This window comes from Acanthaster planci, unplaced genomic scaffold, assembly GCF_054643075.1.
Source record: "Acanthaster planci isolate LZ-2023a unplaced genomic scaffold, COTS_SCS Contig42, whole genome shotgun sequence".
NCBI classification, from domain to species: domain Eukaryota; kingdom Metazoa; phylum Echinodermata; class Asteroidea; order Valvatida; family Acanthasteridae; genus Acanthaster; species Acanthaster planci.
Genome location: NW_028257666.1, coordinates 40,562 through 63,944, shown reverse-complemented (window position 1 = coordinate 63,944; position 23,383 = coordinate 40,562). Strand labels below are relative to the sequence as shown.

The 23,383-nt window shown below is 42.0% G+C and overlaps 1 protein-coding gene across 1 annotated transcript in view; it reads right to left on the bottom strand.

The window, feature by feature from the left end:
- zmynd8 (zinc finger MYND-type containing 8) overlaps positions 1–23,383 on the bottom strand; it is a 40,521-nt gene that overhangs the window by 3,819 nt on the left and 13,319 nt on the right. Inside the window, 11 exon segments of the mRNA XM_022227692.2 lie at positions 2–185; positions 5,657–5,800; positions 11,619–11,786; positions 12,720–12,844; positions 14,921–15,083; positions 15,646–18,274; positions 18,483–18,598; positions 19,952–20,029; positions 20,570–20,625; positions 21,256–21,343; positions 22,071–22,163. Coding sequence (XP_022083384.2) covers positions 2–185; positions 5,657–5,800; positions 11,619–11,786; positions 12,720–12,844; positions 14,921–15,083; positions 15,646–18,274; positions 18,483–18,598; positions 19,952–20,029; positions 20,570–20,625; positions 21,256–21,343; positions 22,071–22,163 — 3,844 coding nt within the window.

Here is a 23,383-nt window from a genome sequence, read left to right as displayed (position 1 = left end):
TGGCGCATGACCTGCTGCTGCTGCTGAAGAGTCTGGCGCAGCGGCTGTGGCTGCTGCTGTTGGAGGTTGGTAGGCTGGTTGAGCTGGGACAAGTGGACTGGCTGGCGGTTTGGGGTTTGGTCATTGGCTGCTGGATGGTGGGCTGGACCATTTGAATGGATCTGCATCGGTACAGGTTGGGATGGCTATGGGAATGAGGGTATGGACAAAACAGATGGAGAAGAGCATAGAAAAAGGATGAGATTTGAAGTGTCGCTTGTTTTTTTGGGGGGGGGGGTTAGTAACAGTTATGGTAGGCTAAATCACATAAGAGGTTGCAAAACATAAAAATCAAGCGCTTGTGTAAGGCATGCCATGCATGCAAGACACAAAATAAAATGATAAAAAAACAACTACAAAGTAATCAATTAAGAACACAAAATAGAAGTACAAAGTACATGTAGCTATTGACATACATAAGTTATAAAGTGTACATGTACATGTACATGTATGTTGAAGTAACTGTGGAAGTTTTCAAAGGGTTTGAATGGAGATGTCAAGACTCGGTGGGTGAAACTATTAAGAGATTTCAGTCAGTTTGAGCCATCTTCTTCTGCCAAAGACAAGAGAGAACGGTTCCTCTACAACAGAAGACAATAGCAAACTGATCGGAACATTGGGTTCTCGTCGCTTCTTAAACTTTCTTTCCACTCAGTGACTTATACATCTTTCAGAAATATTTCTATGCCTGCAAGAACTTTAACAAACACGGGCACACGATGGCCTAGAACAGGCTCTGGTGACTTGTGACTCAACTTCACAGAGTGGGTCACTTCTACATGTGCATTCCAAAAAATGAGTTCTGGACATGATATCAAAATATGAATTTAAAATGAGTGGGGAAAATGCAATTAGAGTAGGCCCATCTATGGTTGGCAACAAACAGTGAAGTTCCCTAAGATTTGTAATACAAAAAGAACCGAACTGTTACAATAAATCAGTTCAACGAGTCAGAGCTGGGTCTCTTTGCTCTCTTGGTAAACACACTGAATTCAAACTACCGATGAGATGGGTGAATAGAGCTTATCATGTCATAAACATGACCTGCTCTGCAAACATGAATATTGAGTCACCAGAGCCACTTTTGAGTTTCACTTTACATTAGACTGAGGAATTTGAGCCCTTTCTTTTGATGTGTCACTCTGCTTCGCATGATGAAAAAGGATGTTGTGTAGATGTAAAAATGTTGAGGCTGAAATACTGTGCAAGATTCTTTCAAAGGCATTTAACTCAAAAGTGGCTCTGGCGACATGTGATTCATTTTTGTAGAGCGGGTCACAAATATTCCCTGTTAACCCTAACTGTGAAATGAAACCAAACCAAAGCAAACGGTAAAACCAAACAGCCAGAGACTTCATGATGCGTTAGGTACACTAAGAAAAAAACCACAGAGCACTTACATGTACGTACACAGTAACAGAAATGTTAATATGTTACTGGGGGACAAATCATGTCTTGCACTGGAAATTTAAGAAAAGTAAACTTGATGGGAAAAGTCAAAAAAAAAAAAAAGAAGAAGTGGGAACCTCTTCACCATACACCACATGTAAAAATAATGTCCACTTTATGAAATTCAAGACAAAGCAGTAAAAATGCTCAGCCATGTTAGGAGCAAATTCTTTGATACAAAACAAAAACCCTCTCCAAAGCTTCTTCAAAACAAAGCAGAAACCAAATGCTGTAAAGTGGGTTCAGTAGTAACATGCTTAATCTGGGAAAGTCTAAGATAAATTATGCTGACAAAGGGAGAAACAACTCTGAAAAATAAGTGTTGACGGTTCCAATTTCTATGGCAATTTGTCTTTCCATTGGACGTTGGGTTTTCTGGATTGGAGTTGAATTCCAGTGGGTCACAACTCAATCCAAAGTCACAATACAACTTTTGTCTTGGTGAGAGTTCATTTAAATCGACTGTGATACAGAGTGGACAACTTGGAAGTCAATGCAGTGGTCAATGTAATTATCTCTGGCTCACACAATACAAGAATATCTGTATAAATAATGAATAAACTAATGCCCTTATGTACGGATGTGGGGGACTTTGTGGCTGGATTGGAGGTTTCTTTGGAGATGATCTGCCACTGCTGGCTGTCACGGCTTCTGTGGAATGATTTCAAGAAAATCTGTGGCAACAGAAGATTACCTCCAAGAAATCCATGCACTTACGTATAATCTGCCACAGCATCCGGATGATTTTTTAAAAGCAGCCTGGGGCTATCACAGTTCAGAGAATACATCTCACAGATTTTTGGACTGAACCGAATTCTTTACATGAACTGAATGGAGAAATTCAGTGTTGGACTTCCATCAACACACTTCCATCGACACTCCCAGATCCCCTCCACACCACTTGTAGGTTAACTCTGAGGTACATTTCTGCTAATTGCTGGGACAGCAATACTAGCATGCATGACCTCAATAACTCTGCCGTCTTGATCTTACTAAGTGATTCTCAGCTGTGTTCAAACAAGCCAGGCATTCATCCTTCTTCAATCGAATATACCCCTTTTAGAACCCATAAATGCCGGCATGAAATGCAACTTGACGATCGGAAAAAGAAACTAATTAGAAACCTTGGTTCAACCGAATGGCCTCTACGCCCCGTCGTTTTTTTTAATTTCTTAATTAATAAAAAAATTTACGGCCATAAATTTGCCGTCAACTCCCATTTTTGCCTACCTCTGTTCATGCTGAACAGCCTAGTTTAGTCGGGGCATGGAGCTATCAAACACAAGGAGTCAGCACATACAGAGATCAGACGGGTCAATGATGGCCACCGCAAGCCCTGCACATGCAGGAAGGACAAAATAAATTCCACGCCGCTTGCGCGTATGTGGACTACAAGGAATGCTCAGAGTTGCATTTGCAAAGGATCATGGGTACCACACAAGCGTGTCTGTAAAACTTCCGCATGTTCAACATGGCTGCCTTGAGACGGAAACCATTGTCATCGGAGACTTAAATTTCGATAATTTTAGTGATTGTTCTGATATTCCAATGACAATGAAAGTCTGGTTACGTCTTTACATCCCCAAAATGTCTCTCTTAACAATAAACAGAAATACTAAAACAAAAACTAAAACAACTTCTCCAAAAAATGTGCACAAGAAAACTGAGCGAATGTAGCTAGTCCAGAGGAAAATTAAAAAAAAAGAAAAAAGGAAGAGTCCCTGTTCTTTCTGTCATTGTCCACAACTGTCTCAGCGTGAAACCTCACCATGTTGTCAAATGCATTTCTGTGGCTTGTTTCCACCTTCTTTTAACCGTAGGAACCACTAGGAGGGCGACTTATGATATAAATATTGCAGTCAACATTTTGGGTATTTGTTCTCTACCGTCGAAAATGCAAAATGTCATAACTAGTTTTAAAAATGTCCAACTTTTGCCAAATAACCCACAGCTGATTTGGAATTTTCGAGCGCATCAGCGGAGATCACTCGCTGACTCCTGAGGACTACTGAAGAGAACTGCGCATTTTCTCTGTGCATCTTTTCCACCAATTATTTACTCCAGTATGCCGCAGTGAAGCACTGCGAGTGTTTGGGTTACCAGCTACCTGGCAGTGACGATCATTGTGTACAAAGAATGTCTAGGGTCTTCAACACTGGGGCTGGTAACTGCGCCTTGCCTGTGGAGCTGCCCGGAGCGGTCAATCGGATTAAGGTCTTTGGGGACTTCATTCTACTCCTTGTGTTTAATAACAGCTCCATGCTCTGGCCAAGTCCCATGGGAATGTGTATAAACAACTCAACCACGTGGCCCCATGGGAAAATTTACACAGCTGAAGCCAAGGCTTGCCAGGGCTTGTCCTATGTCTGGCGGGCCAGTGGCACTCTCTGATGTGTCAGAGTCATTGATTGGCTGTTGGGAGAGGAGAGGAATGGGGGGGGGCTTGGTCCCTGGGGACTCCCCCCTTCAAATTCAGCGGGACTGAAAATAAAAGTATCCTGGCCTTACCCTGATCTCTTTCTGCAGTTTTTGAATTCATTGTTGTAGCCCTAGGCTGGAATACACCAATGGAGCAATTTAAATACCATTAAAAAAAGGACAGATTTTTTTTTAATCCCCGTACACAGACCGGCCTTGCAGGTAGAGGCCGTTTGTGACTTAATAATGAATAAATTACACCAATGTTTCGCAAGGTCAAGAAATTTTTTGCGAGTTGTGTCAAAGAGGTCCATTCTATATCCGCAAAGCATGTCAGTCACATGTTCAGCGTTAGCCTGAAAGCAGTGGTGCCTATTGCAAAAAGTACGGGCAAGCAAAGCACGTACATCACGTACATAGACATACCGAGTCTCAACATGAAACCATGCATGTTGGGAGTTGGATTACAGACCTGACCTTAAACATTACTGACGTACCCTATTCCGGTAAAAAATATGAGAACTTGGGACCATTAGTGCCATACACAACTTTCTACTCCCCTTTCTATTTGACATCACAGGTCGGGAAAAAGTACATTAAAACATTAGAACATTTCCATGGTTTACTTGACACTGGAGGGCACTGTTAATGCGATGTCATTTGAGGAATATGTGTGTTGCAGGGACTCTGTTCAAACTGTGAACTTGCTCATCGAAATGTGTCTTTGGGGAAACACTGTTCGCCGCACTCCAAGAAAGACAAGACCCCTGACAATTCTGGCAACTCTCAGTACTGAACTGGCTGTGGGTTATTCCTCCGGATGACGCCACACTTTTCCTCAGAGAGAAACCATGAAAAACTGCAATAAAATTACTATTAATTTGCAGGGAACTTAATTACTTAAGTTTCCTTGAAAGGGAACTTCTTCATTAACCTGGCTGGCCCAGGTAACAGAGCCTGGGGCTGCACTCCCTTGACTTTTCTCTGATATCATCCCAAGTTCCTGTGACTTTCTTCATGTTTTTTGATACTGAAAAATGTGAACAAAATGTGACATACCCATAATCTCTAAATACCACGTTTTCTAAGACACATCAGGTACAAAATGTAGACCTTCCAACTGACATGCTCAAAGCATGTGGGCTGGCACACGTGAGGCCATGAACTTTAATCAGCCGTAACAACAAAGCCATAATGTTAGATTGAACAGAAACTTCATAGACACTTCACTTTGCATGCCTGCCAAGTTTCAAAAGAACTGAGCATTTGGCAGCCGAGTTCTTGGGGGTCCACCCCTGGCTGTTAGATGGTCCAAAAAAGCTGTGCTCTCTTAGGGTTAAAATGCCGCTGATGTACCATTCTGCATGCAGATGTGAAAATTAACAAGTAACTTTAAAGCAAGACATGCGTCTCGGTGCATGCTCGTGCATTGCAGATTGGGAAAGATGGCAGTGGTGTGTGTGTGGGTGCGCTAACCTCAAATACCTAGTGTGGACTTATGAACAAAAGGTGTTCGCACGATGCTGGGAGGGAAGACATTGTCTGGACATACCCATATCAACAAGACATTTCCCCGTCTCTAAGAAGTGGCTTTTGGGGATGGGGTTCAGGGTTATTATCACACATGCAAGGGATTCAGTCCACGAAACCATACAAAAGAAAAATCCAGCTTTGAAAACAAAGAAATGTCCACACTGAGTATGGGAGGTAAGCGCGGTATGTGAGTGTGTGTGGTTTTTTAGATTTTTACCTGAATAGTAATGACTTCTGTCTGATTGGCTTGTTGGTTAGAAATTAGCCTAAGCTGCTCGGATGCACTTTTCCCTGCAGCGGGGGAAATGATTTGTGTTATTTCCAAGTTGTTGGGTGCCTGTGTGGTCGAAGCCATTGTAATCTGTGGGGAGGGAGAGTTAGAGATTTAAGTTGCCGCTGTCAATGACAAACAAAAATGTCTTCAATTATTTTCCAAGCACTTGCGAAGCGAACTCATGACTGCGTTCAATTTGACGCTGTCACTGATGTGACTTCTCAAGTTTACCAGCAAATACCTTCCTAATGCTCACCGAGGACAGGACTTTCAAGTGTGGAGGAAATTATTTTCCTGCTGTTTTTTATAAAATGAGGAATTCCATCAGGGTGTGAACTGGCAGCAAGAATACCCTGAGATGTGTGAGTCTTACGGTTAATGCAAGTGACTGGTAGCCCCACTCTTGCAGTGTGGGAATGCCAAGTGTCAATAACAATTAGGAGAAACCTTTGCATTTCAAATGTTACTGGTTCTTTTATGTGCAAATTCTTGTGCTGGTCCTAAGCACCATGGAAGTACATGTACACAGATACTTAAACAGTCCATGCAATACAAAACATTTCATTTGAACCCTGGAAAAAGCACATTTTTGGTGAATTACTGTAATTGGATTTTCAATTGTTCTGTTATTTTACGAGGCACTATGATACGCTTTTGGTTTTCATGCTGATGCAAAGTTCCAGATTCATGAGTGAAACTGTGATGCCCTCCCGGGCTGAAACCTTAATGTTTTACTGATTTGTGCACAAACTACAATTTTTGATGGTTTGCTGTCTTAAAATTCCTGATATACATGTACACACTGCAATAAGCCAACAAGATAATAAGTTTGGCTAATGCTGAATGTTAAAAAACAGAGCACTGCCCAAAACTCTCTGCCCCAAAAGACTGTAAAATACATACATTTCACAGAATGAAAAATGTTTTAACATGCACACACAAAAAAAGTGTTGGTAAACATTTCACCCCACGGACCTGTCAACTTGAAGACCTAAACAAAAAAAACTAGAAAAAGTGAAATGAAATACACACAGTCAAATGCAACACTACAGCCTAAATGAACACTGAACATTAAAAAAGACATTTACTGTACATAATAACTAGCACCACTGAATGGAAAACAGACTCGCGTGTTAAAGACAGATTTAAACACAAAACAGACAGTAATACACATGCCTATATGCTTAGAACTGAATTTATACATGTCTGCTTAAAACAATGAGATTTTAAACCAGAGGTTAGACTTCCTGTTAAACATGTTAATTAAAGTAACATAAGTATTTTGCCCCCCGGAACATTCATGTACGATGTCCATGTGAATGGAATACGTGTCCTTTTTTGGCAAGTACAGATTTGTATACTTTATTTTGATCAGGTTACATACATGTACATGTTGTACACGTTCACAACTGGTACATGTCCATTTTTTGCCAGAAAGAAATGTACATGTACATGTAGGGTACATGTACTACTTCTATTTTTTGGGCCAGAATGCACTGACATGTGTGTCCTGAACTGTACAAAAGCCAGGAAAAAAAGCTTAAGAACCAAATGTCAGATTTCGAAGGAACTCCCACACAGAGAAATCTTTTCAAAATTGTCCGTATCATTTCTTCAGAATTGTGTAAACCAGAAGCAGCATAAACTTCCAACTGTAGCTAGACGGATACGATTCTCTTTCCCATAATTACAAATTCAATTGTTAACAAGCAAACACGCCACAACTCTGAACAGCTGGGCATGGCGAGTGATAACTCTGGATTCAAAAGAGTTGATCTGACTCTAGAATTGACAGTCCAGGCAATTCGTGTATTCGTAGCAGATGGGGTATCAGCATGTGATTAGACAATGGTCAGGGGGGTTGAAAAAAAACAACAGAATAAACAAATTGACGTTTGCCGGCAGCACATTGTTCCCAGATTAAAATGACAAATTATGTCAAAATACGATAGGCCTGTACTTTTCCTCCTAAACTGTTTGTGAGCACACTGCACATCTGTTTGAACTGCTGTGACTAGCTTGTATTTTCATTGATTACTCAACCATGTACTATATGTGTACGGCATGTACCATACATGCAAATGACATACTCTCTGGGCTTTTCTGATTAAAAAAGACCAGATTTTTATTGAGTTTCAAATCTTCCAGCATAATCTGAGGTGTGACCTTTTAAGGTAAGTCATCCAATTATAGAAATGAAATTGCCCTCAATAAAGTAACACATTGTTGTCAGTTTCAAAGAGTTGGACTCCGGGCCTGTCACTCTTTGCGCTTGAGTATTGATGAATTGCTTTTATACAGGTATGACGCTAATCGAATGCACAGCTGTCATATTTGAACCAAAGCCAGACAAAAAGGTAAATTGTGTTTGGCATTGTCAAGCAAGTACATGAACCGGTATCTACAGAAAGCCAGCCAGAAGTCACACAGATCAACCCTATTTGCTTCTAATCTTTTGGTCTTCAGAGTTTATCATAATTCAACCCCCACAGACGGTCTTCCATTTTTTGCCTCCTCTCTTTTCCTCCTGGATGCCATTGCGACGCGCACCACAAATGGCTCTGTACACTCCTCTCACCGGTGCTCTTTTTGTTGTTATTCACAAGCCAACAGTGCTCTGATAGATGCACAGCTGCCTTCAACAATACCAGTGAGCCACTGAACTCTGTCAGCCAAAAGCTGCACTGGGGAAGACCAAACGTTAACAACTCATGCAAATCGAGGAACCAAAAAAATTGGACAATGGCCCACTTGCTGTGCTGGGAACAACATTTTGACCAAACAGGACACCAAAGTGTCAAGGCCGAGCAAATCTGGCAGAAATAAACATTTTGGTGGAGAGGCACATGGCGCACACACAAGTTTGTTCCTGAAAAGGTTGATGAACGAGAATGGCTGATTCATGGTGAATTTGTCATACACGTTGACAATTCAACAATGAACTGAAAAGGTTCAGGGTAAACTAGTCTGGGCTCATATTTCCCAAAAAATTGCAGGCTGGAAAAGTGGTGCATGGGACTGTACCTGTACATTCTGAAGATCTATTTATGGAATTGCCTAGTCATGCTAAATCAATATTAGACAATCAACAGAATTGGTCGCCATTTGAAGACTAAGTCCAACAACAAGAGAAGAAAAGAAAGGTTTTAACTGACATGAAATGTCCTGTTCATTAAGGTTCAACAAGGTCATACATTAAATGAAAATTCACTGACGCCAATGTAATGCTATCAGTTGAACATACATGTACAATCTGTATTCCATAGTAAGAAGTACTTTGCTATATTTTTTTAAAAAAGGAGTGTGCTTTCATAGCTCTTCGAGGTTTCTACTGAGCATTTCATTTATTTTTCAACGATCTGGATCTCATTGTTCCTCTCGCAATCCACAATTTCAAGTATCTGATTGAAAACATGGAAAAATAATTCTACTTCTTTGTACATTCCAGAACAGAACTACATGCAGATCAGACGGGTAACAGCAGAAAACAATAGGGCCTAGATTATTAACTTTTCAGACTTTTGTAACACGGTACTCAAGTTTTTCACTTCAGCCGGTGAGAGAAAATGACCCCTCCTGAGGGTCTGTACTGGTATGTAGTGCTTTACCCTGTTATCCAGGGGGCTGGCAAAATCAATCCCAGCATAAAAAGCTTGGGAAAATATTGACAATCTAGGGCTATGCCCAATATCAGAATATTCATGAAAAGGAAGGGAAACTTTTGTTTCGTTTTAAGTGAGAAAAATTACATTGTGGAGGCTTGTTTCCAGTAGATTCAAATGAAAAGTGAGAGAAATCTCACGATTCAAAAAGTAAATTAATCACCAAAAAATTTAAAAGGAATAGAAATTGTCAACGGGGCAAGAAGTATTGTTCGTCTCTTAAATTTTGCTAAATCGTGGCTGGAAACACTCCTAGATGAGAAAAGCTATAATAGCGGTTATATGTACAATTGTGTGCATTATTGCAACTGGTTTTGTACATGGTTTGTTCATCATCAATCTGCCTGTCAGTGTGACCGAATATTTGAATATCGAATTGGAGGTTGAATATTCGAATAGTGAATTATTCGAATTGACTCAGCCCTAACGATCGCCCACAGCCTTTGTGTTGCTTTTGGTCCATAGTTTCACTATGGCTATGCCAATTTGAATGCTCTTACTGGTATATTTGATCATTGACATTAATATATTCAAACATTTATTTTCAAAATCAATTGTTCAGAGGTGAAAATCAATGAAATAAAAAAAGGGAAGAATACATTATGTGGTTACAAAATTGGATTCTAAAAGCGTACTTCCAGATATGTAAGTAAATGTAAAGACAGCTGAATGCATGTGCCCATGTTCACACCAAATCTTACTTTTCTTTTGAGTATTTCTTTTTATTTAATATACAAATATGTATTTTGTTTCTGTAATTGTAGGAACTTGGAACAGCTGACTATACAATTGAAATTGGTGTCAATTTGGAAAATTCAATCATTTGAATTGACTTAGCCTGAACTTTCACTTATGAAACTTAGGAATTATGCAATGCATCAATTCCTGTCAATTCACAAGCGGATCCTTTATAATGTCAAATTGACTAAATACACATCCAATGCAGAACAAGGCTGCACTATAAATAATGGAAAGTTCCATTCCTTCAGAAACCAAACTTGATCACGAGAAATTTCTGTACTTCTGACACACAGGTTTTATTTAGATGATGCAGAAATTTAGTCAAGATTCATTCAAACATTGTATGAAAGCATCTCATGAATTTTTCCATCATGATCCCTTCCAGAGACAGATGAAATATTCCATTACACACCTTGTGAAATGGAACATGCTGTTGCAGGACCTGTTAACGATGAATTGTTCCATACCATCTGTGACCTTAAGAAACTGTTCTTATCAACATCTCAGAAACAGTCCTCATGTGTACTCCAAAAAGTGATCTAGTGACTTTTGTGCCTTTTTCAGGGACGTGAGCCATGGGCCAATATCCAACAAGAGTTGAAGTGTACCCTCACCAGCAAAGAACAGGCAGGATGGTACAAAGTTTTTCAACTTGGCTCGTGATCACAGACAGCTGACACAGAAAGACCATACCCTGGTGGCTTGTGAGTTGGTGGCAAGTGCTCAGCATGTGCCATGCTAAGTGTGGAAGCAGTTTGTTTCCACCAAAGGACAGTCATTGTTATGTCCAAACATACTCTTGTTGGAAGCGGATAGCTGGCAAAGTGGGTTCAGTGAATTGTGTAAACTCAGGTTAGACAAAGAGTTGATGGTCAAGTAACAAAACAAACCCCAAGCCCCCCCCCCCAAAGTCTCCGGTTTCTGGTCAGGGGCTGGATTCAGAAGTGGTGCGACAACGCTTTTTTCCCCAAGAAATGATGTAGATGTACATGCGTACGTCCTGCCACTACCAACACTGAAATAGACAGGCCCCCTCACTACTTCCTGTTTAAAAGCATATTAAACTTGTAGATGCACAAAAGACCACCTTGTTTGTCTGGTTCCCAGATGTAAATGCATCATACAGAAATAACGTCATCTGAAAAAGAGTGCCCGACTAAATGTATGGGGGCCTAGAGGAACTCCTTAATTGTACATATCACTCAACCGTACCCCATCTAAAACACATTAAAATTATGCAGTAGCAGGATTCCAGTCGATCAAGCAAGTTTGGTAGCTTTTGGACATCGTATATTATACCAAAATAAAACCTTTTTTATTTAGCGCGCACTGACCAGAAACTGGAGAGTTGGAGGTAAGTACTAGAAATCTTAGCACCCATTATGGGGACAAACATTTGTCCCCATAACTTCATTAGTCCCAACAACATCAATAAATTTTAATAAGAGTGAATTCCACATAATTACAGAATAGGTATGTGTGAGGAAGGAATGGATACATACCTGCTGTGGTTTACTAGGTGCTTGCTGCACTTGTGTGGCGGTGTTCCCCAGTGAGCGCTGCTGGCACGTGTTGCGATGCTGGGACCAGTGGCTCTGCTGGCAGGGGTAGTCACAGTAGCTGGTGTTCCAGCAACAGAAGAACACAGCGTCCTTGCCGCAGTTGGCACACTATCGCAAAAGGTGAGAAAACAATACTGGTAATAATTCAGTTATAATTAATTCCTTAATGAAGTGCAGTTTGGTGTGACAGACCTGAAACATAATGCTGTCACACTCTGTTTATGTGCACTTTCCCATGGGAGCTTGACGGATCGCATCCCACCTGGTTGCCATGGAAAAGCAAAGTGCGATGCCATTACTTTACAGGTCACTTAGGTCCAAATGCACTACAGAATTATTTTCATCATGATAATTTTGCATTTATTATCTGCTTTACTGCCTTGATCTTCAACAGGGTAAAAAGTGCACACACAGAAAGTGTTTCATTACAGCTTTGACGACTGTACTGATGCGTGGCCACTATTCTCTTTCTGTAGATGACCAGCTAGCACATCCCCTCAATTTACATGAACCTGAGGAAGATATTCTGATTGAGCGGCCATAGAAGAGGAATGATCACCAGGAAGATAATCTCCAACCTTGAATTTGCTTGAAAATTCTCCAGGCCTTTACATTCAGCTAGTCTGCGCCTTCATCAGCTAGGCTACTGTTTACAACACACCAGACAGAGGCATTATAACAATAACCACATCAAGATACTATGACTTGTCTGGGCTTTTTAATATGTACAGTAGCAAAGTGAAAAATCACAAGGAAAAATCAAGAATCTTGGAGGTAGAAATCTAAATCTGATCTTTGGTCAAACTTACATGTACATTGTACACTTGTGAGTGGAGGGGGAACTCCTCAATTTCTACAGAAAGGATTCCAGTGGGTTTGTACATGAATTCCAAACAATATAAATGCCTCATGTCTGGTCATTCTTGGAATTCTGACCTGTGAGCTGGGAGGTTGGGGAGGGATGCCCTTAACCCTATTCCTCTTCCCCATCAGTTCCTGTCACCCCATCCCACCCCCCACCTCAATCCCCCGTGCTCTCACCCATTGCTTGGTCTTGGTCTTGCGGATCTCATCCTGCTTCTCGGCCTCCAGTTGGTTCTTCAGATTGGCCAGGGCCACCCTGGTTTCCTCCTTCATGCACTCCCGCACCTCAGCCACGGCCAGATCTGAGAGAGGAAGTTGTAATATCTGATCAACTTTAACCCTAAACGAGCTGGGAGTGTTGAATCCATGTACATTCTTCAAGATATCAATGCAATGCAAAACAGCACCTAGTTACATGTAGTTTCCCTACATGAGTTGTTTGGTGATTTGTGTTTCAAAAGCCCTATCCTTCCGAGTGATCCCCTGTTCACCACTTCTCAGGTTGCATTGTGTCATTGGGGCGAGATCCTTGGCTTAGGCTGGCTACATGGTGTTTCAGGTTTTATAGCCTCTGACTAGCACCCCTGAACAAGAATACTGACAAATGGGAAAAGCAGCCAACATTGGGCTGGAGAGCTCAGTTGGAAGAGCATCGGTACTGGTGCTCCGGAGACCACAGGTTCAAATCCCCCCCGGGGAACTTCTTAAGTACCTAGTCAGTTTGCCTAAATAGTTTGTTTGATGATAAATGTGGTCAAGTGTGATGAGTCATTTGAACATGATGTTATCAACATGGGACAAAACGATTTAAATTTTTCAATACAGGTAGACAACATACCTGTATTTCAACTTTCCCATAGACAGAGCGCACAGCTTGAGCTGACTTGAAGGACTGAATTGCAAACCTCTCAAATATGCCTTTCTTATAAAGGATTACTTTATATGCATGTGCATGTTTCAGACAGATTGGTCAAAGGACAGTCCAAATGTCTCGTATATCTACTCTTGGGGATGATCTGTGCCTGATGCATATACACAAACTTCATATCTGGACCCGTGATGGTTTAATCAGCATGAAGAGGTCAATGAAGCCACTGGCAGCCATCTTACTGTGCCAGATACAAAGGTAATACAAAAGCTTGCTCACCGGCCAAAATTTGTTCATGGCATCAATACTTACAACAGCAAGTGAGCCAATCATCACCTTTGTATTTGGCACAGTAAATAAAATGGCTGCCTATGGCTTTATTCTGAACAAAGGCATGACAAGTCCAGATTTGTTTATGATGTCTGTGGGTGTACAACAGTACGAGTGTATGACGCCTCACTACAAAGACATGACCAATGGAAGGAATCCCAAAATGTTCGGCAGTGGAGCTGACTGCCTGAACTTCCTTTCCAGTGTATGACGCCTCACTACAAAGACGCGACAATGGAAGGAATCCCAAAATGTTCGGCAGTGGAGCTGACAGCCTGAACTTCCTTTCCAGTGTATGACGCCTCACTACAAAGACATGACCAATGGAAGGAATCCCAAAATGTTCGGCAGTGGAGCTGACTGCCTGAACTTCCTTTCCAGTGTATGATGCCTCACTACAAAGACGCGACCAATGGAAGGAATCCCAAAATGTTTGGCAGTGGAGCTGACAGCCTGAACTTCCTTTCCAGTGTATGACGCCTCACTACAAAGACACGACCAATGGAAGGAATCCCAAAATGTTCGGCAGTGGAGCTGACTGCATGAACTTCCTTTTTTCCCACTACCCACCATGAATACACCAGACTTTTGGGCAATATGGCATCGTACAAAGCACACTGGCGTTACATTTTAATAGGCACCTGAATTACATGTACATGTTTTATACCAGCTTCAGCATGACTAAATTGGGTCATGGGTACAAAAAGGACAAAAACAGGAGTTCTGTTCAGCTGGCTTGCATTTGAGTGATAATCCTGGCTATGTGGGTATTAACAGAAAGTAGGGGTCTTTTTTTTCGTGTCCCAGATACATCTGACATAAGATTTTGTAAGTTCAGAACACATTTTCTAATTTCCACGAGTGATGAATTAATGCAAATGATATAATCTTTGGTATAATCTTTCAAAACAATGATGAATTTTCTCCTCAATAGACAACTGAAAAAATTGTTAACAATTCCCAGCAGCTCGGCCTTTTGTTCCGAGTACGGTAATAATATATATATTAAGAATATGATTACATATTAATTCCACATTCCAAATATATGGTATTGCTCTTTAAAAGTCTTGTTTATTAACAGTGGAGGGTGGTGAGAAGGGGGGACGATTACAGAAAAATTTCATCAAAGCACTGACAAAATGCAACCCCCCCTCCTCTTCTAGCCATCCCCTGAACGTACCCATGATCTGTTTGAACTCCTTGCGTTCCTGGTCCCTCTCCACTGTCAGCTGCAGTACTTTGGCCTTCAGCTCCTCAATGGTGGCCTTGGCTTCCTTCAGTAACACCCCCTCTGACATGTCGCTGCAGAACTCCTCCAGCATCCCTTCCGCTGATGCCGAAATCTGCCGGAAACAAAACCAGGGGTGTACATGCGACCCTTTAATGAGGTCCTGTCTATTGCTGTGGCTTGAAGTTACACACAACTCTACACTGCACCCACTACCCATAGAGTCATAAGTGTAATTTCAAGTTTCAGTCAAGTAAACTGGATACTGTCCAAGTTAACTTTGGTGTCTATAACTCCCTAGTGCTCCAAATGCACGAGTAATCCCATCAGAATTCAGAAATACACTATTGTAATCTCATGTGACTCGTGGTAAGCTAGCCGCTGGAAACTTGCAGCTCTGGACTGGCTCTTTTAGGTTCGATCCTCTGAATTTCTCAAAAACTTCTTGATAGTTTTTTTAACGCAATAAAGTGGCACGTACAATTTGCTGTTGTAAAATGAAAAGACAAACATCTGCCTAAAGTACACATATTAATAGGGAACTGTACTTATTATTCTTGAGGGCACACAGAACAGGTAAAAAAATATACTGGTTGGATTCTACAATACTGCATTTACAGAAATCATGCTGAACCATGATCTTGACAAAGTTTGGACAGCGGAGTTTAGGATCTTACTTTTTCGATGTACTTCTTGTAGAAGGCTTTCATTGAGGTGTCCTTGTCTTTTGAAGCTGGCTGTGACTCTTCCACAGTCTCGCTGCTGACTGAGGAGCTTGCTGCATCCTTCGTGACAGGTGATGTGGCATTTTTGTCACTTTTTTCAGTATTTGTCATGAGCGGGGGATCAGGCACAATGACAGGCCTCTTACTGGCCTGCAAAGTCTCCACAATCTTGGGGAAGGAAGACACAGATGAGGATGGGGTGTCTTTGGGGGGTGGGAGGTTCCCCGTTGGAGATGCTACAGTTGCCTTCTTGCTGCTCTGTGCCGTTTGCAAAGTATCAGCTTGAGAGGTGTCGCTCTGTGAAGTATCTTTTAAAGGTGCTGAACTATTGTCAGTAACTGTTGGCCTCTCAGGTGTTGGACTAACTATTGGCCTCTCAGTGGATGGACTAACTGGTGGTGGGCTGTGAGGCTCATCAGTCCTTAGCGTCTCCTCATTGGGGTTTGCAGTGTCCTCAGATCTTGATGTCTCCTGTGACACTTCCTTGTGGCTTGATATTTCCTCGGAAGTTTCTGTCTTCTCTTCGTGTTCCTTAGGTGAGAGAGGGGCAGTTTCTCCTTGCTGCACTGTGCTTTGGTCAGTCTGGTCAGCCTCGTGGCTTTCGAAGGGGTCCGATACAAGGATGACATCATCAGTTTCCATGGGAGCTGGATCCTCTTGGACGTCAAGCTTCAACAGTTCAGCAGACTGTTCTAATTTTTCAGATGACTTATTACTTTTAGTGGCACCCGCTTCTGACTTCTGAATTATCTTGCTACCTTTGGTCTCCACTTTGCTGTTGGTTCGCGACTCATCGATGACCAGCTCACCTTCCTCAGAACCAGACATTTCCGAGTGGCAGCTCATGACGAGGTCAATGTCTGCATCCACCCATGTTTTCTGGGATGTACTGGATCCTCTAACATCACTGGGTACATTTGGAGACATCGCTACCTTTTTTTGGTCGGGTTTGATTGGATCCTTACTGAATGGTTCTTTGTCCGGGTTTGTATCAGAACTTTGGTTGGTAGTATCATGCACTAGTTTTGTGGCCAGGCTTTGGGTAGCCCCGTCACTTGACGTTGTTGCTTTATCAGATCCATCCATGTTTGGGCTCTGCAATCCCTTCTTGGAAACACTCTGTCCTCGGTCATTGTCCACCTCCATATCTGAGTCCTCAGAGTGCTCTGCTTCGCTGGAGTCCGAGTCTGAGTCGGCAGCTGATGACTCTGAGTCTGAGGTCTCTTTGTCTACACTGTGCAGTCTTTCAATACCCAGCGAGGCCTTCATGGTCTCGATGGTTTTCTCCAGCTTCATGTGAAACTTATCTTTCCTGGGCAGGGATTGCTGGGATGTGCTGGGGGTGTCACCATCTGGACTGAGCTTCTCAGATGGGTCGACCTCCAGGCCAGTCTTGGAAAGTTCTGAATCTTTGGTGTTTTGGTCGCTGGTGTCACCAGTGACAGGCGAAGACTCTGGTGTATTACTCCAACTGTCTTCTTTCTCTTGATTTTGAACTGCAGGTGCTTGATCTCCTGAGTTACCCGAGAGTTTTGTCTTTTTGCCATTCTGTTTAGCCGCAGTGCCTTTCTCTGTTACCTGGCCACTTTGACTGTCACAGTCCATCATGTTGCCAGTTTGGTCTCCCTCTTTCTGTTCAGCATCTAGGCTGGCCTGCCTCCCCATCTTCCCCAGGGTCCTGGGGCTGACTTTGCTCAGTTTGACGGCCAGGCTCCGGGCAAAGTCGTTGGTGGAGACGTGGGTCTTCCCCAGGAGCTGCACGGCTGGCGATTGGGCCTCCACCTCAGGATCCACATCCAGGCTCTCGTCGCTGACCTCAAATACACCGGCCGGTGCCTTGCTCGGCGATGACAGAGCACTGTCGTCACTTTCCACAGTGCCTGAGTTCGGCTTGCCACTTGACGTGGGCCCAGTTTCCAGAGTGTCAGATATTTTTGTTGTTGACTTGTCCCCACCTGGAGTCCTCTTCCGTGTGATGTTGAAGATCTGCCGTCTGACGACAGTTGGCCCTCCATGCTTAGCACTCACTTCATCTGAGTTGACCTGCATGCTCTTGACTGACGGATCTGGGCCTGATTGCTTATCCTCAGAAGCGCTTTCTCCATCAGCCGCCGATGTTTTATTTTCAGATTCTTGACTGGAATCCTTGCCCCTACTAATAGCATCTTTTGCCAGTGTTGTGTTGGTGACAGTTTGACCTTGCCAACTGTCTGACGGAGTTGTGACATCTACTTTCTCGGCAGCCTCTAATCTGTCCATGGGCTCTGACTTGATCTTTGTGGCAAGCACAGCCTGGTCTGGTTGTGGACTACTCCCATCTAGCACACCGTTCATCAGTGTTTCGGGCTCTCTCACTGTCCACTTCTGCCTGTCCTTGGGGTCGATGGTCAGGCACTCAAATGTACCGTAGGGGGTCCGGTGGGGAGCGTACAGGAAACAATCTTTGCCAAAAGTCTTCTTCAGGTTCTCAATATGGATCTCCATCTCCATGATGGAGGTGCTGAGGCCTGAAGTCTTCTTCTTAGATGGGTTTGGGATTTCTGGGCAGTACATGTAACAGCTAGTGACAGGAACCCACGCCCTATCAAATAAATTGAACGATAAAAAGACACGAATGTTAAGTGTCTGTACAAAACTGGACACACAGATGTATTTCCCCAATCACTACACCAGAGAAAACAAGCATTCTCTTCCCTACTTCTCCTGTAATGGATAGTGCTCTAGCTCTGTGTCCCCGGTAACTCTCAGCAACCAGAATTCGAAATATCTAATCTGATTTTATTTTCTACCTGTCATGCTGCCCGAAGAAGCGGACATCTAGGAGCCCGTCCTTCTCACGGATGACCTTGGAGGGCCAAAAGGGAAAGCCCTGTAGCTTGGCCCAGACCAGCTTGTGAGGATCACGCTGTGGGGGAGAAACCAGAGCCTGCCATTAGAATCCACACCTGCTCAATAAATATGGAGAGTTTGAACCCAAGGCTGCTGAACTGAAATTCCAGTACACTGCCCATAGTTTGGAGTTGTTGTGTCTTCAGTGAAAAAACCACAGTTTCTCTGATCAAATGCAGGGTAGGGATTGAGTGATTTAATGCTTTGCCTGAACTGACTGAACATTTCATCACAAGTTGCTCATTTTGCAATAAACCGGGTGAATAATTCAGCATTGACAAGCACATCATAATCAGTCTGGACAGAAAAACAACTCCTTTTAGGCCGTTTTTTAGGCCTTTTAGGCTTCAACTGTTTTTTTTACTAGCTGACTTTGAAGCTGTAAGCGCAGTAATCAGTCTAATAGTGCCACAGAACATCAAATGAGATGCAAAAAAGCCAAAAATTAAAGTAATCCAATGTAATTTAAATGCTTCAGGCCATGGTTTTGGGAACGAAGCCTGAGATGGAGACGAAGTTGAGTGTTGGAAAACGGCCCTAGTTGTCTTTGTCTTGCAAGTTTTAGATTGAAGTGGTACTTAACCTTTCCGCAATTCACGACCCTACCCGTGCCCACCAAAGTGAGCAACAAGATTTTTTTAACCATTGGCTGACGGGATTAATTTTGACAAAAAAATGCCAACTTCTGGGAAAAAAAGAGCTATATTGCAGCCAACATTTGATACATGACCAAATGCCATAAATTCACAAGAGTCATTTAAATTGTACGATATCTGCAGCCTCATATTTTTCAATACTCTGGGATGCGACCGTGAAGCCAAGATGGGATTACGACAGGCCATGCATAGCTTTCAAGTTGTAGTCCAATGCACAGTCCATCTCGGCAGACTTTTCAGAATTTGTGTGTGTACAAAACAAATGGGATATTAGTGTGTTTAAACACCGGCCTGAGGTGAGTTGGGCCACTCTTGACCACAGATCGAATAGCGCCGCATAGTGGTGCAAGATGGAGAACTTCACTGTGAATATATGTAAAATATTGTAATCGCATGGGTGCCATTTGAGCAATCGATACGCCTGCGCAATGCACATTAATGCACAGGCGCAGGCGCAATGGCAGGCACATGCACCTGGTGAGCCTGTGCCCAAGCATTACCGTAAACTGCGCAGGTGCATCGCTTGCTCAAATGGCACCCATGGTAATTACACCTTTTGGACAGAGTTATCCATCTTGCGCCTTCGGAGCTATACGATCTTTGCTTTTGACTATTTTAATCTGTCTGCCTGTATAAATACAGATAGCCAGACCATGTTTGAATATCCTCCATTGAGAAGGGGTTTGCCTAGGAAAAAACAAAGACTTGCTTACACAGACTTCACAGAACCAATTATCACGCTTGACACTGGCTGACAAATAGCAATCTGGGCAGATCTCGATCTCTTTCATCTAGAAGAAAACCATTGATAAGCTTCTTAATCAAGCCTTCTGTCAGTTGTCAAGCCTTCTGTCAGTTGCCACAGACACCCTCATCCAAATTCAAACTTCTAGGAAAAGAACAACTTTCTTCCATGTGACTCGTTTTGGACTGATTACAGTGCAAATCATTGAACTCAATTAACTAGTATTTGAGTATCTCTCATGCTGTGTTCTACTGTCACAAATGGTGGGTTAGTCTCAAGGAATATACATGTACCTGTAGTTTTAAATATCATTCAATACGGTGCATCTAAAAAGTGGTCTGTAGCAAACAAAATGCCATTTCTGTCCGTGATATCCAACTGTTAAAATGGTTTTCCTTAAAACTCAAGATTCCGTCAGGGAACTGTCGATCACAGTAGATGCATTAACTGCACCAGTATTAATCATCCATCAGAGTTTGGTCTCATTTTGGGAGAGTGGAATGTGTATGGCCTACTCACACAAAAAGACAAACTGAACATTCATCAATCAACTAAATGTGAAAAAAATTGAACAAGAGGAACTTACCTCATATTCACATATCTTGATGATCATCCTTGCACTGTTTGTTAACTTGTGATGTGCTGCACAAGGAAGTAAACAGGCATACACAAGGAAGTCAGAGAATGTGCGTTCTAGCTAACAAAAAAGCTGTCTTAAGCTGGGGTGCATCCATGTTTGTACACAAACCTATGGAAAACTTGACGTTGAGTATGGTTCTGACTTATATAGCTATTTGCACACCTGTGTTAATATTCTAATAAAGTGTGTCAACATGGCCAATGTGCCAAAAATGAGTGTTTAGTTTGACACGGTGTTGACACCACCAATGTGTGAGCATTGCCCTGCAATATGCCACATTGCACTGCATATAAATTAGGTGGAGGCTATTTCATGCATCATGGCCATGATGTAAAAATGTGCTCACATGCTGTTCCTGGATGCTGTGCTGGTACATGTACCTGCCAAATGCATTTAGAATACATCATCTAGGAATTTGTTCCCATCTTATTTCATGTTTACATATACATGTACCTAGATTGAATATGCCTATGCCCAGGAGGCACCAAAGCCTCGCTGTGCAAGAAATGACGAGAAGCACTCCAGTAATTTTAATATAGCTTCAGGGTTCTGTATCAATTTTGTGTTGGTGTTTATCTTTAGAGCAATGTACGTTGTTTAAGTATTTAAACTCTTCACAGCGTGGAACTCACATCCATTGAAGACAATACAATTGTGTAGAATCCACTTTGCATCTAGAAGAAATGCCTCAGTGCTGCCATACATACGCTTCTTAATGTTCTGAAAAGAAAAATGATAAAACCCCAAAATGCCATGCTGCAAAGTCATCAAATATGTGTAAGCTGCAATGGAAACTGGCATAATACAGATCTTTACTGTGCCTGAGATTGGTAAAAAGGAGAGAAAATGAATGTGGATAACACAAATACAATCATTTGCATTCTATTGTGCTCGTATTTTGAAAAAAAAAATAGATACCAGAATCTTGACTAAACTACCCTTTAAAAGATTGAAACCGTTTTTTTTTTTTACCAAAACTGAAAATTCATACTTTTTGATATGGCAATCTGAAGACAGCCCTGAATTCCAAATGAAGAATCCATATTTGGATTTACATTCAACTTTACAACTATGGAATGCCAAACCAAATCATGAATTCACACTGAACAACCTCAATATCTGACAGCACACTTTGTATTCTGGAGGTATTCGACTACAACTCTAACAGACTCAAGGGTAGATCCAAGGGGAGGGGGTGCCAACAAGAGCCATGGGCCCTCCCCCAAATGAGAGCAACCAAAATTTCTCTGTCCACAAATAATGGCAAGAAGGCAAATTTGTGATGTTTAATTTCCCTAAAAAGTGTGTAAAGAGCCAAGAACGTTGCCTCATCACCAAGAACGGCACTAAAAGGTTACAGAAAAAAAGCTCTGAATTTTGCCAGTTTGGCCCCCTGAAAATCTGGATCTGCCCTTGAGACTAATGAACATTCTTTGGGGATGGTCACCTTTTCGAGACTTGACAGGTCCATGGGATTGAAGACGAACTCTTCGTAGCCAGGATTTTGTTGAGTATTTACTGGTTTCAAAAATGGTTCAGCCTGCAACATCACAACAAGGAAAACATACCGCTCAGTATGGCTGGCATGCACAGCCTTTGTACTTCATGGACTTTGAATGATTTGGAACTGTACAGCTAACAGGTGTACGCATACGCTGCCATTTCAACTTGGCTGGGGAGTAAGGATGTAAACTTATTCATATTTCATGATCCTACCGATTATTAACGATACATGTATAACTGGTGCCAAAATCAGGATAGGTTGTAGAAATATTTCTCTAAGTCAAGCATTTCGGGCTTGTGGCTTGTAACTTAGGATATTTCGTTCACAATACCTCCAACTTGTGGGCTTACAGGTGGGTGACTACATGCAAATCTGATCCCAGAGTCTGACTACTATTTTTCAGGGTATTTGGGAAAGGGAGGACTAAAAAAACTGAGGTGGTTAACACTTGTGAAATCGAAAAGAAAATTGGCCAAGTGGTCATAATCTTGGATTTCTAGTAAAAAACATTGCTATGGTACTTTGCTCTTGTCCATTACCAGGATGCATTGTTTCTGTCCGGCTTGCGCTATATTCGATGGGTATGTATTTAGTGTAGTGAAACCTATAGCTCTTCATTTTGTATGAATTAAAAAGGAAGGATTAATACCTTTCCTGTTCACACTTAAAACATGGCAACATATTGATACATGCAAAACAAAACCAAGAGTTGGTTGGCTTTCATATACTCGAGGACCGATGGGCAACTATTTACTCTACGTATTGCACACACATAGCTGGTTTTTAACCACGGATGTGTAAGACCGCTGGCAACTCTTTGATTTCAATGCAGACATCAAAATCATGACAAGTAGGAAGTATTCAGGTGCATTCTGAGTCTGCAGTACTGCCAGGGATGAGATTCTCAAAAAAATGAAATGAGCTGAAATTTGCGAGCGCCCAGCACGAAGCCCTTTACAGCACGCGGGCCCCAGGAAAATGATAATCTGTGGTGCAATCCAATGCTAAGCCCCTCTGGGACACATTTTACAATAAAAACATTTGTGAAAGACCACGCTCTGACAAACCTAGCCTAACCTTTTTATTATTTGTTAACTTGATATGTGTTATACATGTAAAGACCCACCACAGAGTTTTGTTCATCACTTATGGTTTGTCGTGCTCCAAAATTATGTTCACGTATAAATGTACCTGATAGAAGATAATTCATTTTCCATGTCTAGATTTTCAGTGTTGTATTTCAACGATTCTGCATG